We start from the raw sequence: 14,538 nt of genomic DNA, 5'->3' as shown, positions 1-14,538 counted from the left end.
CAGAAGGATGGGTGTTAGCTCTTCTCTAAATGTTTGATAGAATCCATCTGTGAAGCCATCTGGTCCTGGACTTTTGTTTGTTGGAAGATTTTTAATCACAGTCTCAATTTCATTACTTGTGATTGGTCTGTTGATATTTTCTATTTCTTCCTGGTTCAGTCTTGGAAGGTTATACCTTCGTAAGAATAACCAAATTCTAAGAATTTGTCCATTTCTTCCAGGTTGTCTGTTTTATTGGTATAACACTGCTTGTAGTAGTTTCTTATGATGCTTTGTATTTCTGCAGTGTCTGCTGTATCTGCTCCTTTTTCATTTCTAATTTTATTGATTTGAGTCCTCTCCCTCTTTTTCTGTCTGGCTAAAGGTTTATCAATTTTGTTTATATTCTCAAAGAACTAGCTTTAATTTTATTGATCTTTGCTACAGTTTTCTTTCTTTCTATTTCATTTATTTCTGCCCTTATCTTTATTATTTCTTTCCTTCTACTAACTTTGGGTTTGTTTGTTTTTCTTTCTCTAGTTCCTTTAGGTGTAAGACTAGATTGTTTGTTTAAGATTTTTCTTGTTTCTTGAGGTAGGATTGTACTGCTATAAACTTCCCTCTTAGAACTGCTTTTGCTGCATCCCATAGGTTTTGCATTGTCGTGTTTTCATGGTCATTTGTCTCCAGGTATTTTTTGGTTTCCTCTTTGATTTCTTCAGTGATCTCTTGGTTATTTAGTAATGTATTGTTTATCCTCCATGTGTTTGTGTTTTTACATTTTTTCCCTGTAATTGATATCTAGTCTCATAGTATTGTGGTAGGAAAAGATGCTTGATATGATTTCAATTTTCTTAAATTCACCAAGGCTTTATTTGTGACCCAAGATGTGATCCTGGAGAATGTTCCATGTGCCCTTGAGAAGATAGTGTAATGTGCTGTTTTTAGATGGAATGTCCTATAAATATCAATTAAATATATCTGGTCTATTGTGTCATTTAAAGCTTGTGTTTCCTTATTAATTTTCTGTTTGGATGATCTGTCCATTGGTGTAAGTGAGGTGTTAAAGTCCCCCACTATTATTGTATTACTGTCGATTTCCTCTTTTATAGCTGTTAGTAGTTGCCTTATGTATTGAGGTGCTCCTATGTTGGATGCATATATATTTATAATTGTTATAGCTTCTTCTTGGATTGATCCCTTGATCATTATGCAGTGTCCTTCCTTGTCTCTTGTAACATTCTTTATTTTAAAGTCTATTTTATCTGACATGAGTATTGCTACTCCAGCTTTCTTCTGATTTCCATTTGCATGGAATATCTTTTTCCATCCCCTCACTTTCAGTCTGTATGTGTCCCTAGGTCTGAAGTGGGTCACTTGTAGACAGCATATATCCGGGTCTTGTTTTGTATTCATTCAGCGAGGCTGTGTCTTTTGGTTGGAGCATTTAATCCATTCACATTTAAGGTAATTATTGATATGTATGTTCCTGTGACCATTTTCTTAATTGTTCTGAGTTTGTTTTTGTAGGTCCTTTTCTTCTCTTGTGTTTCCCACTTAGGGAAGTTCCTGTAGCATTTGCTGTAGAGCTGGTTTGGTGGTGCTGAATTCTCTTAGCTTTTGCTTGTCTGTAAAGCTTTTGATTTCTCCATTGAATCTGAATGAGATCCTTGCCAGGTAGAGTAATCTTGGTTGTAGGTTCTTCCCTTCCACCGCTTCAAATATATCATGCCACTCCCTTCTGGCTTGTAGAGTTTCTGCTGAGAAATCAGCTGTTAACCTTAGGGGGGTTCCCTTGTATGTTATTTGTCATTTTTCCCTTGTTGCTTGTAATAATTTTTCCCTGTCTGTAATTTTTGTCAATTTGATTAGTATTTGTCTCAGTGTGTTTCTCCTTGGATTTATCCTGCCTGGGACTCTCTGTGCTTCCTGGACTTGGGTGGCTATTTCGTTTCCTACGTTAGGGAAGTTTTTGACTATAATCTCTTCAAATATTTTCTTGGGTCCTTTCTCTCTCTCTTCTCCTTCTGGGACCCCTGTAATGCAAAATGTTGGTGCATTTAATGTTGTCCCAGAACTCTTAGGCTGTCTTCATTTCTTTTCGTTCTTTTTTCTTTATTCTGTTCCGTGGCAGTGAATTCCTCCAGTTTGTCTTCCAGGTCACTTATCCGTTCTTCTGCCTCAGTCATTCTGTTATTGATTCCTTCTAATATATTTTTCATTTAACTTATTGTATTGCTCATCTCTATTTGTTCTTTAATTCTTCTAGGTGTTTGTTCTTTAATTCTTCTGGGTCTTTGTTAAACATTTCTTGCATCTTCTCGATCTTTGCCTCCATTCTTTTTCCAAGGTCCTGGATCATCTTCACTATCATTATTCTGAATTCTTTTTCTGGAAGGTTGCCTCTCCACTTCATTTAGTTGTTTTTCTGGGGTTTTATATTGTTCTATCATTTGGTACATAGTCCTCTGCCTTTTCATCTTGTCTATCTTTCTGTGAATGTGGTTTTCGTTCCACAGGTTGCAGGATTATAGCTCTTCTTGCTTCTGCTGTCTGACCTCTGGTGGATGAGGCTATCTAAGAGGCTTATGCAAGCTTCCTGATGGGAGGCATCAGTGGTGGGTAGCGCTGGGTGTTGCTCTGGTGGGCAGAGCTCAGTAAAAGTTTAATCCACTTGTCTGCTTACGGGTGGGGCTGAGTTTCCTCCCTGTTGGTTGTTTGGCCTGAGGCAACTCAGCTCTGGAGGCTACAGGCTCTTTGATGGGGCTAATGGCGGGCTCCGGGAGGGCTGATGCCAAGGAGTACTTCCCAGAACTTCTGCTGCCAGTGTCCTTGTCCCCACGGTGAGCCACAACCACCCCCGACCTCTGCAGGAGACCCACCAACATTAGCAGGTAGGTCTGGTTCGGTCTCCTGTGGGGTCACTGCTCCTTCCCCTGGGTCCTGATGTGCCTACTTTGTGTGTGCCCTCCAAGAGTTCAGTCTCTGTTTCCCCCGATCTTGTTGAAGTCCTGCAATCAAACCCAACTAGCCTTCAAAGTCTGATTCTCTGGGAATTCCTCCTCCCATTGCTGGTCCCTCAGGTTGGGAAGCCTGATGTGGGGCTCAGAACCTTCACTCCAGTGGGTGGACTTCTGTGGAATAATTGTTCTCCAGTTTGTGAGTCACCCACCCAGCAGTTATGAGATTTCATTTTATTGTGATTAAGCCCCTCCTACCATCTCACTTTGTCTTCTCCTTTGTCTTTAGATGTGGGGTATCTTTTTTGGTGAGTTCCAGTGTCTTCTTTTTGGTGATTGTTCAGCAGTTAGTTGTGATTCTGGTGCTCTCACAAGAGGGAGTGAGCACACGTCCTTCTACTCTGCCACCTTGAACCAATCTCCTTGTATGTATATTCTGATAAGACTGTCTTGTCTTAAATCTTTTGGGGGCATCTTATTTTGGAACTGGATTCAGAATCCAGTTATTAGTGACTCAAAGAACTCCATTTCGTTATTTATAGTTCCAATACACTTTTGGCCTGAAAACAACATTGGCCTTGGTTGACCACCCTTTGTAATTATGGGGTTTAGGGCTTGATGATTTTTATCTTTGCCTGAAATATCAATTGTAACCACAAAATATCAAGCTTTGCTATCATAAAGGATAGCCAAACTCATTTGCTGAAAGAAGAGTTTTAAAAATACCTAAGGAAGTCCAGCCTCATTAGAATTAGTGATATCGAGTTTCATCAGGTGATTACACAAAAAGAGACATCAATTGTCTCTTCAGTATACGAATTTTGCATATTGTTAAAAATCACATTTTAAGCTTATAGCTTTTATACTGTATATTAATGATTAAAGAGTTGATAGGACATTGATAGCTACAGTCAGTTCAGATTTTTTCATTAGTTCTTATGTTGAAATAATTAATTACAACTTTCAAAATTTAGCAGGTTGAAGTCAAGTTGATATTTAAACATTAATTTGCAAAACAGAATTTTAGTTATGTTTATATATGATTATAGTATAGTCATTGATATGCGATTATGGGATAAAAGGTATGAAGACGTATTGTGATAAGTTCATTACAAAGTAATACATTTTCTCTTGTCCACTCAGGTAATTTAATTAATTTCAGTCGCAAAATAGCATTCTAATTCACAACATAGTTTCATATCTTTATCCTCATTTCACAGTAGAAAGCTGTGACTTATGAAAATACACTTTTAAGACTCTTTTCTTTGTCAAGGGTTTTTTTATGTTTGGTATTTTGCAATTTCAAAGCACTTTTCTTTCAACTCAGCCTTCTCATTATGTTTGGTATTTGTTACCCACATTCTAAAAACCCAAGATACAAAAATGTTAATTGGCTTCCTCAAAGGCCAAAGAAAATATCAATAACAGACTCTACTAGAATAAAGTTCTTAAGATTGTGGCAAAGCCACAAAACTACTCCAAACATAATTCCCTTCATTAACTAATTATGTTTTGTAAAGAGATAATAGTCGTACAGTACAACCATTGTTTTAATTCTATTCTGAAGATGGATTTTAAGTGTGAAACCACATGCAGTTAAAACTTTTGTATTTAGGGATGAAAAAACAGAACAAAACACCCCCAAAGTCTAACAAACCTAACACTACCATTCAAAGACCAGTGCAGAGAAAATAACATTTTTCATTTGCAGAAAATATTTTAAAATCTCACATATTTAGTAGGAATGAATAGAACACTCTTATGGGGCAAGTAGACATTTTGGATACAAGACTCCAGATTAAGCAGTGACCAAGCAGACTGCTGTCAGGGGTTCTATATTGCTGTTCCCAGGTAGATATTTAGGTAAATCATCCACCAGACAAAAGAATAAACGTAAAATCCCTAAATTATGTGTGATTCATATCTTTTTTTTTTATAAATGAGCAAGAAGGTAAGCTCATATTTCAGTGATCAATGAATGCAAAAATGAAAGGTTTTAAGTTAATAAATGCATAGGAGTTCATAGAATACAATAGATATTGTATTCTATGAATACAATATATTGTATTCATAGAATACAATAAATATTGGAATAAATATAGAATCTTGAAAGAAAATCAGGTGGTGTTTCTAGGGAGCAAATTTCATTACGTAGGATCAAATGTACTTACATCCCTCTCTGCATTTTAAGAGAAGAACTAAATGCCTTATTTCTGAAAATAGGATCAGGACTGAAGTCAAGCATCTGATTCAAACACCCCCTCTGACACTGACCAGATGAATAATGTTTCACTTTGACCTTTCTTTGAAAACATGATGTGCAGATTTCCAATTAAGGTACATTATGTAGCTTTAATCATAGCTACCAACATCACGTCAGCATGCTAGGTGGCAAAGATAAGATATTATTTGTACAGTGACATAATAAAATACAGTATAGCTTTACCCTTTCAAATGGTAACACATCAGATATTACTTTATATACTCAGTAAAAAAATAAAAACACCACATTTCAAAACCTTTAGTTTCAGTTCAACACATGGCATGCTTAATCGTTTCAGCACATCTAATTCTTTTTAATAAGTGTTAAAACTGAAAGCAAGACAGGTAGGTATTAAAAATATATTGGAACATCTTAAAATTACCAGCCCTAACAGTGGAAATAAAATGACGGCGATTAAAAGTAATAAAGGTTATTAAAAGTTAAGGGCCTTTGAGGCTAAGAAGTCATGTTAGACTGTCAATTGTTTTCCCCATGGTGGGAAGTCAGTTAGAAATTAAAAAAAAAATCTAGTAGTTTAGTTGTGGTCAAAGAAAGAGTCAGTGGAGGATGGGGAGGTTTCAGCAACATGCTGGTAGAAAAAAAGAGACTTACATAGTCTGGGAGGGCAGTGAAATGGAAGGCGTGGTAACCTCGCTCACTTAGTTGTCATTTTTGATTTTCAATGACATTTTTTTCATTCTTTCGCCTAGTAAAGATGACAGAAGTTCCTAATTTATTATCTGACGTCTATTCCTCTTCCTAGATTTAAGAGAGTTTAACTGTAAAATATCAAGTCATCATATCCAAATACAGACACTTTGAAAAAAACTACAGCACCGATGTTGCATGCATTCAATTATACTTCTCATAACTGCATCCACAAACCAGAGATAAGGACATGGGGGAAAGATTCAGCGAGCACAGCCCAGGAGGCTGGGGGAGAAAGGGGAAATCTGCAGGGTCTTCAGATTAAAGCAGTAGGAGGGAGGGGCTCATAACAAAGGGTCACGTTCTTCCTGAAAGGCTGTGAGCCATGGATTCTAGAAGAATGCAGAATTCAAGTCCTCTGCATGGCTCTAGGATCCATATACTCTATAGGTACAAACGGAGCTGGTCAAAATGTAAATGACACTCCACAGGAGAGATTCTCTCATTAGATGCCTTCTGCTGCTCAGGGCTGGGCTGCATTTTAGATGATGAGAGAAGGATCATTGATACTATAAACATGAACCTGGCAGATTGGTTGGGCTTGACTGAAGGGATAAAAAAAGTGCAGTGTAAATTTCTGTTCTGTGTGTAAATCACAGCACAGCCAGATCAGAGCAGGCAGTCATGGGGCCCCGGACGTTTCCTTCTAATTCTCCTCTTTGGTTGCACTTCATTCAGCATGTGTTGGGCTGGCCTGCTGAAGGTGCGCAGGGAATATTTGTGAATAAATGAATGAAGAGACTGCATAACTTAAATTCCTTGAAGAAAACCACCCTGATGGGGAAAACCCTCAATTCTACAGCTGATTTGTACGTTTTCAGGAGCACGAGGGCGGTATTAAAAACAGTAGAAAAGAAAAAAATAGGAAAGACTTATCGTAAGAGCAAAGGAAAAAAAAGGAGAAAGAAGTAATATTGAAGAAACCCCCAAACAGACAATGTAATGCCAAAGTCATCTCCAAGCACTGCAAATGTTGCTCAGTAGCAAAATACTGGAATCTGGATTTTAGTTCTGTAGTGGCAAATACCACATCTGTTCATGTGGTCTCATACAAATACTTTCCTATTCTCATGCATAATCTCAGATTCTTTGCTAGGTGCATGGTATTTATTATTAAAGAAACTATCTCTGGAGGAGGTTTAAAGTCAAAAGGTGTCTGAAATTTAGCTAGGATCATTCACAGGATGAACAAATCTAAATAACGTCTAGTTCGTTTCCATAGGTATGCATTCCTTGGATTATGTTTATTTTGAAAAACAAATCTCCTGCAAGATATTTTAACTATAAGAGATTATTATTGAAGAAGCATCAAGACAGAATCATCTTAGTTCAATCAACATTGTTAAAAATTAAGGTACCATTAGCATAAAAATGTTGATGAGTGGCTTCCAGCTTTGGGGCTGGCTTTACTGTGAACTGATCTCAATATAGGATCGTTTATAGAGTGCGACCATAATGAGAGCACACAGAAAGGGGAAGAAAGTTCTCTGCACCCAGCTCATCAGTATGCAGCTCCGCTCTCAGAGAAACACACAGAGGAGCCGGTCCTTCAAGGGCAACTTCCTTGCCTGAGTGCAATCTGTCCATGCCAGTTAACAAGAAGCCAGCAGCTGCTTCTGGAGGGAATCCCCTTCCAGGAGCCAGGAATCCAGGCCCATAACACATGTGGGTAAGAGTAGATCAAGTCTGCCTTGAGAGGAGACCCACACCAGTCTAGTTCCTATAACATCTGGCTCTGTTCTCTGCTTCGGACGGACCACACATGGGTAGGTCTGGAGAAATGTAAGGACATTGTGTGAAATGCACTTGGCAGGGTTTGGGGAAAGACTGATCTGTAGGGTGTTGGCTTCTCCAAAGTTATCAGTGAGAACTAAGACTATCAAGTCTATTGATGGCAAGACCCCAAAACCTAACTGGTTGCTACTCTGAGCTGCTTCTGCTTTACCTGATGAGAAGGAAATTCACATGTTCGTACTGACGGCCCCACTGCAGAAGAGTACCTGCCAAGCAATTTATGAAATTCTGGTGGTTTCAAAAACAAAAACGAAAACCCACTCTTCAGACAAGTTAAATCTCTCAACATCAGGGCACAACAGCAAGCCCAGGGAAGCACAGGTGTTTTCAGATTCATTTCATACCTACATCTCACTCAGCGTTAGGACTAAACCAAGTGGTAAGAGGGAGTGCACCCAGGGCTGCAGGCTTCTGCTTGCAGGCAACTTCCGTTTTCTCCTAAGGAGAAACATTTGGCCATGTGTTCCCTCTAAGCAACGCCTGCAAAAGCTGGCTGACCTAATTTAAAATATGAGCTCTCATTGCATGAACCTCTTCCAAGCCTTCACTATTTTTTGTTCGTTCAGACCTTATTCCATAAAAAGTCAGCCCATCTTTTTCCAGTCCTAGTGACCTGCATTCTCTCCTTCCCGGAAGCATGTCACTTCTCCTGCTAGCCTCTGCCTTAATCACTTTTATTTGTGGGACGCTAGGGAGGGGATGGGAATGCTTCGAGTAGGGAAGAAAATAACTCTTAAAAAAATCATTCTTATTATGATCATGTTTAGATGAAATATGGGGCTTGCCATCAACAAAATTACAAAACAATTCCACTGGGAGTCCAGACGGTTCAGGGTAATTCATCTATGAAAAAGTGAACTTTAATTGTTACTCTTGGCAGCAATCTAAGAGAAGAGTGAAATATTATACTAAATATTGCCACGTGCAATAGTAAAATGCTCTTTCCTCCCTGCCAGAAGCAGTGTATGGCCCCCTTCAGACTCAGGTTTGGATCTGGTGATTTAGTCTAAATCCTCGGCTTCCCCCTCTCCAAAACCAACAGAGGTTTTCAAAAGAGTTGCATTTTTTATTAGAACCATTTGCTCCTTTTAAGTTGCCAAAAAGGAGTAAGTAAAACTAAGACTTTTATTTGGGTTAAAGTTGATTCCTCAGCCTCATTGAGGTCAATGTACTTAGTCTGTGAACCTTCTACTAAGAAGTTCATTGCAGTGTTGAACCAGCCAGTGTTTTGATCCCTTCTTCCCCCCTCCCCAAACCCAACCCCTTGGCTGCCTGCATTTATAGAGTCGGGGCTGGAAGCATGGGGAAGCTAATCAAAAGGAAACATACATATGGCAAATTACATCCCGGATTTTCTAGAACAATTGAAATTTCAAGTATTTTTGATGCTGCACATAACATTTGCTATTCTGGTACCACGTGTCTTGATTTGAGCTTCAGAAAATGTGATCCCAACAGGTATTTACAATGCTTTAGATTAAAAGCTCATCGAACACTGCTGCATTATATAGTTTACAAGCACAGAAAGGTATCTGATAATACTCGAAAGCAGAGGGACATTCTTGTTTTCTAAAAGTGAAGTCTTCAGTGAAGATGTTAATCAAAGAACTCTTTTATATGGCGCTGGTTCCCTGGCATATTGATAGGTTTTGGCAAAGCATGATTAGTAAGCTGCTTGCAAATAATTTTTAAAATTACACTTTACATTTTCAGCATGAATATTTATATACATTGGGTATAATACACTAAGGATATATTAAAATCATATGTAACATATCCTATGTAGATAATATTATCCAGCTTCTAAATTGTTTAAGTTGCGGAAGTTAGGGCCCAGAAAAATTAAATGACTTGCCCAGGATTATTCAGCTTATTACCAATGATCTGAGGACCAGAACTATAATTTTTAAGTAGATATTCCTTATGTTATAGAATACTGTTTTTCATCCATAGGGATATATAATGATACAAAGATTATTTGGGAGTAAATTTAAGTCTGCAGATACAACAAAAAGTAATCTTTGTTGTAAATTAAATTAATGGATTACAATTTAGATTATCTGAAACCTGAGTAAAGATACTACACTATAGGACAACTACTTTATATAATTATTTTCTTTTGATTATAGCATATGTTATGGATGACAATAAACAAAATGGCTACCATTAGTAAGACAGCTTGATGGAACTAGAATCCCCATCAGCCATGGGAAAAATAGTCAGCACTTATTTATATCCTGTGCATACTTGCCTAAGACTGCACATTGTAAAGCTTCATAAGAACTTTTAGTTTATGTAAAGTAATGTCTTAGAATTATGCCTGTTTTTCTGTTTGTGGAAAGTTTGGAAAAAAAAAAACAACAAAAACAAAATATGTAGAAAAGCATAGCCTAGCAACTAACAGTGCTACACTCAAACGAACAAAAGATACCAGCTATTATTAACTGGAAGTAATCACTCCAGAAGGTAAGGAATTTTTAAATACATTGTTACAAATACCACTCAGATAATCGATGACACCAAAGAATAAACTAATGAGGAGCCCCATAGGTCGACAATACTTGGGAGTTGGTTACCTTTAAAGAAACTGACCTATGATGTGGGAAGCCAAGGAAATCTGCCTTAAATGTGTTGTTTTAATTTAAAAAAAAAAAAAAAGGAACCTGCCTTTTTTTTTTCTACTAAGAGGTCAAGCTCTTCCTGTGTCAGTACAAAATTTAAAGTTTCTTTGGATGGGTTCTATTTCCTGCTCTCCATTTAAAATGGGGGAAAAATAAAAATATTTTGCCTGTGACAAAATATGAAAGAAGTTCTCACCCTTAAAACCAGCAGCATTGGTTTTCCAGTCATTAGCGTTCAAATGTCCTGCACGGGAAGTCCTTACAATAACATGCTGCACGTCTCTCCAGGTCAGAAACGGACTGGGGAAAGACAAGGTAAGAATCATTGTACCAAAAAAAAAAAAAGATGGGGGAAGCAGAGAGTCACAAGCAAATTAAAAAAGCAAAAGCAGAAGGGCAAAGTACTAAAAACAAAGGGTCAGCGATTTGGGTTTGGGATAAACAAATGCCAAATGCCGCTCTTGTTCTCATCTTGGAGAAGTGACATTAGTCTCAGGGAGGCAGAAAATGTAACCTTTAATTTGAGAAATAATGTGATATTAGTCAGTGTAAGTTTTTAAAAGGGTGAAGATTTCCAGTTTTCTCAACAAAATGGCTCCCAATTCTGGCCCTGTCATCCTTCGTGTAGACTCTTGCATCATCATTAGAAAATTACAACAAGCTAAAATCAAAACTGAAGGGCTCTTGAACATTCCTTGTTCAGTTGTTTAGCCAGGCACTTGATTTTAATTTAACAAAGAACTTAGCAATGTTAACCATTCTGGATGGATGTGTGGGATACAGAAAAAGTCTCAACTGAAACCAAGTCTTCATTTTCAGTGTTCTCAAAGGAAGAGGATGTGGTACGGAGCCCAAAACTGGGTACACAGAAAACTATGGGAGTGTCTTAATTTGCAATAAATAGTTATTAAATTATTGGATACCTATTTCTTATGGCTGTTGGCACTGAAGATCACAAAGACACTACTGAATGGGAGATACTTTCATCAAAGAACTGCAATACTAATAAACACACAGAAAACAAATCCAAGTACATATACACAGTCTTTTGTTCTCTTTCAAAGAACATGTTATTTACTAAAGGCATTTGACTCAGTGCATGCATGAAATTCTCTAATCAGGATACTTATTCAATTCAGTCTTGAATGTGAGGTGTGACAATTTTTTTACTTAACTAGGAAATATGGCAACTTATCATGCAGCTTGTGTAGTTATTTTCTTTGCTTCTCATCTGCCACCTTCATTTTAGAAGGATATTTGCAAAGGATGGGCCGGAACATTTGAAGGAGGAGAGACAATGACTTGCTACCTTCCTAGAAGTGTGACAGGGGCATGTGGTAATCTCTGTACCCCCTCATATGGGCACGTATGCACACTGGTGTCTCCCAGGCAGAGGGAGAACGTGGTATCTTTAGAGCTAATTTTCAATGATGAAGCTGCACACTGCTTCACTTGATACTACATTTTCCTATCACACTCAGCATATATGTGTTTTTGAGGGTGGCCTCCTAATGAGAGGGGGCCCAGTGATCAGATTCTGGTTCCTTCATTTTCTATGTATGTGAAATTGACTTCCCAAAGTGTCAGTTTCCCCACTTAGAATGTGGATGTTAATATCTACTTTACTTCCTTGTACCAACTGAATCAAAGTATAGCTGTCCCTTGAACAACGCGGAGGTTTGGGGCGCCGACCCCTGAGCAGTCAAAAGTCTGAGTATAACTTATAGTTGGCCCTCCGTAGCCACGGTTCTGCATCCATATATTCAACCAACAGCGGATCATGTACTACGTATTTAGTGAAAAAAATCTGCGTATAAGCGGACCTGTGCAGTTCAAACCTATGTTGTTCAAGAGTCAACTGCCATGCCAAGTACTTAACCTTGTTCCTGGTGCATAATAAACCATTATAAGTGGTAGACAGTACATCATTTTGCTAAAGTAAGAGCCACAGCTCCTACTTAGTGATTTGAAAATGAAGGAGATGGGGAGAGAAAAGTACTACAGAGTTCTTAGACCTTTTTGTTATGTTCTCAGATTCCAAATAAAAGAGAAATATTACTACCATTTTCAAAGTTTCTATAAGGGACAAGATAGGATCTCGACTATTTTGTAAGGTTGCATTAATAGAAGAACTTATACTAAGGGATTAAAACCCATCCACGTGAGTTTGAAAGATATGAGAACAATGGAAGCAGAATTATTTTTGTTTTGATACAACACTTGTTAGGAGCCAACTTTAGAACCTGACAAGGCACAAAACTCTGAATAAAGGGAGGGAGGTTGTGTGATGGATCCCAGGAGGCACAGAAGTTTTGCTTCTAAAACAGTTGGTATGATTTGGCCCTTAGCTGCCTAATAGTGAATCCACAACAAAATTTAACAGAGTCCATGCACTACAGTCAGGAAAATTAGGAGAATGAGTCCAGGGAAAATTCTGAATGCTACTCTCAACATAAGACATTCTAGCTCTGCCTGAAATGCGATGCTAATCTCCATTCCCTTTTCCAGTGTAGTTACTTGGGTGAGGGGCGAAAACAACAGAAAAGCTCAGTCTGGAAAGACATTCCAGCCCCTTATTTATGGGAAAGCAAAATCCTCTCAAGTGAACATGTATGTTTTTATTTTTTCATGAGCAAACAGCAAGACCCCTAAAAGTATGCTTGGATGTGATAAATATGTCTAACTCAACCTTGTAATTTTAAAATAACATTTAACACACAGTTAAACCTTTCACATTTTAAATGTTATCCTTCAGGGAAAAAAAAGAGAAGAAAAGAAACAACACAAGCTTCCCTGTTACCTATCACCAGGGCAAAATTCCTTTAGAAATATCAAGCGCAAAAGTTTCTGGTCACTGGGAGACCATTTCCCTAGTGACCCTTAGCTCTAAAAATAGAATAATAATAACAGAACAGGAAACACTTATCTTGTAGCTTAAGCAGTTGTATTCAGGCAGATTCAGGAAGCCTCCTGCATTCAACTCAGCCTGAAGAAATGAGAGTTACTTGCTCTCATGCTGAGTTGCACAAACTAATTCTTCTTGGAGTGCTTGTAATTAGAAGGGAGAAATGACCTTCAGGAAATTGAAACTACACATGGAGAGGAGGCATTCAGATAATTTTACTGTGACATTTGATAATGTACAACTTCAGAAATGATTTAATTTCAAAATTTCCTGAATTTCACCAAAATAAAGGGAGAAAGATAATATGGGAAACCAATGGATTTTTGAATCAGTGGTGTTCCTACCTGTGGGAGGGTAATTAATTATAGCTCAGGAAATAGCCATAGGTTAAGTGGCTAGTATCCTGAGAGGACTTTCATTTAGGGGAAAGTCTGATTCACATTTCATGACCTATTTGTATTTATGCTCACAGGGATGATGTAGGAATGAAGAAGTCATCAAACGTCGGGTAAACCACATACAGAGTGAAAGAAGAGTGCCCTGTGCCGTGAGCGCCACAGTCCACAATGGTAACATAGGACCTCCTAAAACTTACCCCCTCCTGCCAATTACCCTGGACCCACACTCCAGTGGCCTCTGAAAACCAATACCCCTTTCACCGCCAAAGCACCAAAAGATTTGGGGCAAATAATAATCAAAGAGGCCAAAAGTCTAACCAACCTAGAAAAAAAGAGCAGTTTCTCTCAACTCTGAGCCCGGTGACCACCAGTCTCATAATGACCACCAGGAGTTATGCCACATACCCCTCAGGTTTCTTCCTGGAATTACTGACAGTTACCCCTGAATAACAATATACACTAAAAGGTCACATTTATAAATGCCTGCAAAACGTGGCTAGTTAACCATGACCTTTCAAGGCAATACAACGTACATGATTTTCTGGGGAGTCCTGTAGGTATCATCTTTTCCTGTAAGGAAGTTTTGCATCCTTTGATGACCGCAAAATAATAACCAACATTTAGTGAACACTTGGCCAGGGAGAGGTACTGTATGTTGTATATGCACTATCATTGTGTAATCTAAAAAAAAATCACATGATAGAGGTAAAATTTTTATTCCCATTTCACAGATGACAAAAGTGAGACTTTGAGTTCCACACAGTAACTCAGGGACGTATAGGTAGGTCGTGGTAGAGCTACAATTCAAACCAGCTGCACTTGGCTATGATAGTATGCTATCAATCACTATTTAATACCATCTCCACATGGACCCATAAAGGTGAAATGAATGTGCACACAGTGGCTTGTC

At 38.1% G+C, this 14,538-nt stretch overlaps 1 protein-coding gene across 1 annotated transcript in view; it reads right to left on the bottom strand.

The window, feature by feature from the left end:
- PCSK5 (proprotein convertase subtilisin/kexin type 5) overlaps positions 1–14,538 on the bottom strand; it is a 445,837-nt gene that overhangs the window by 197,665 nt on the left and 233,634 nt on the right. Inside the window, 1 exon segment of the mRNA XM_033858183.2 lies at positions 10,522–10,625. Within this exon segment, the coding sequence (XP_033714074.1) occupies positions 10,522–10,625 (104 nt within the window).

Source organism: Tursiops truncatus, chromosome 6 (genome assembly GCF_011762595.2).
Source record: "Tursiops truncatus isolate mTurTru1 chromosome 6, mTurTru1.mat.Y, whole genome shotgun sequence".
Lineage (NCBI taxonomy): Eukaryota > Metazoa > Chordata > Mammalia > Artiodactyla > Delphinidae > Tursiops > Tursiops truncatus.
The sequence above is the reverse complement of the archived record's forward strand: the minus strand, read 5'-3'. Positions and strand labels throughout refer to the sequence as shown.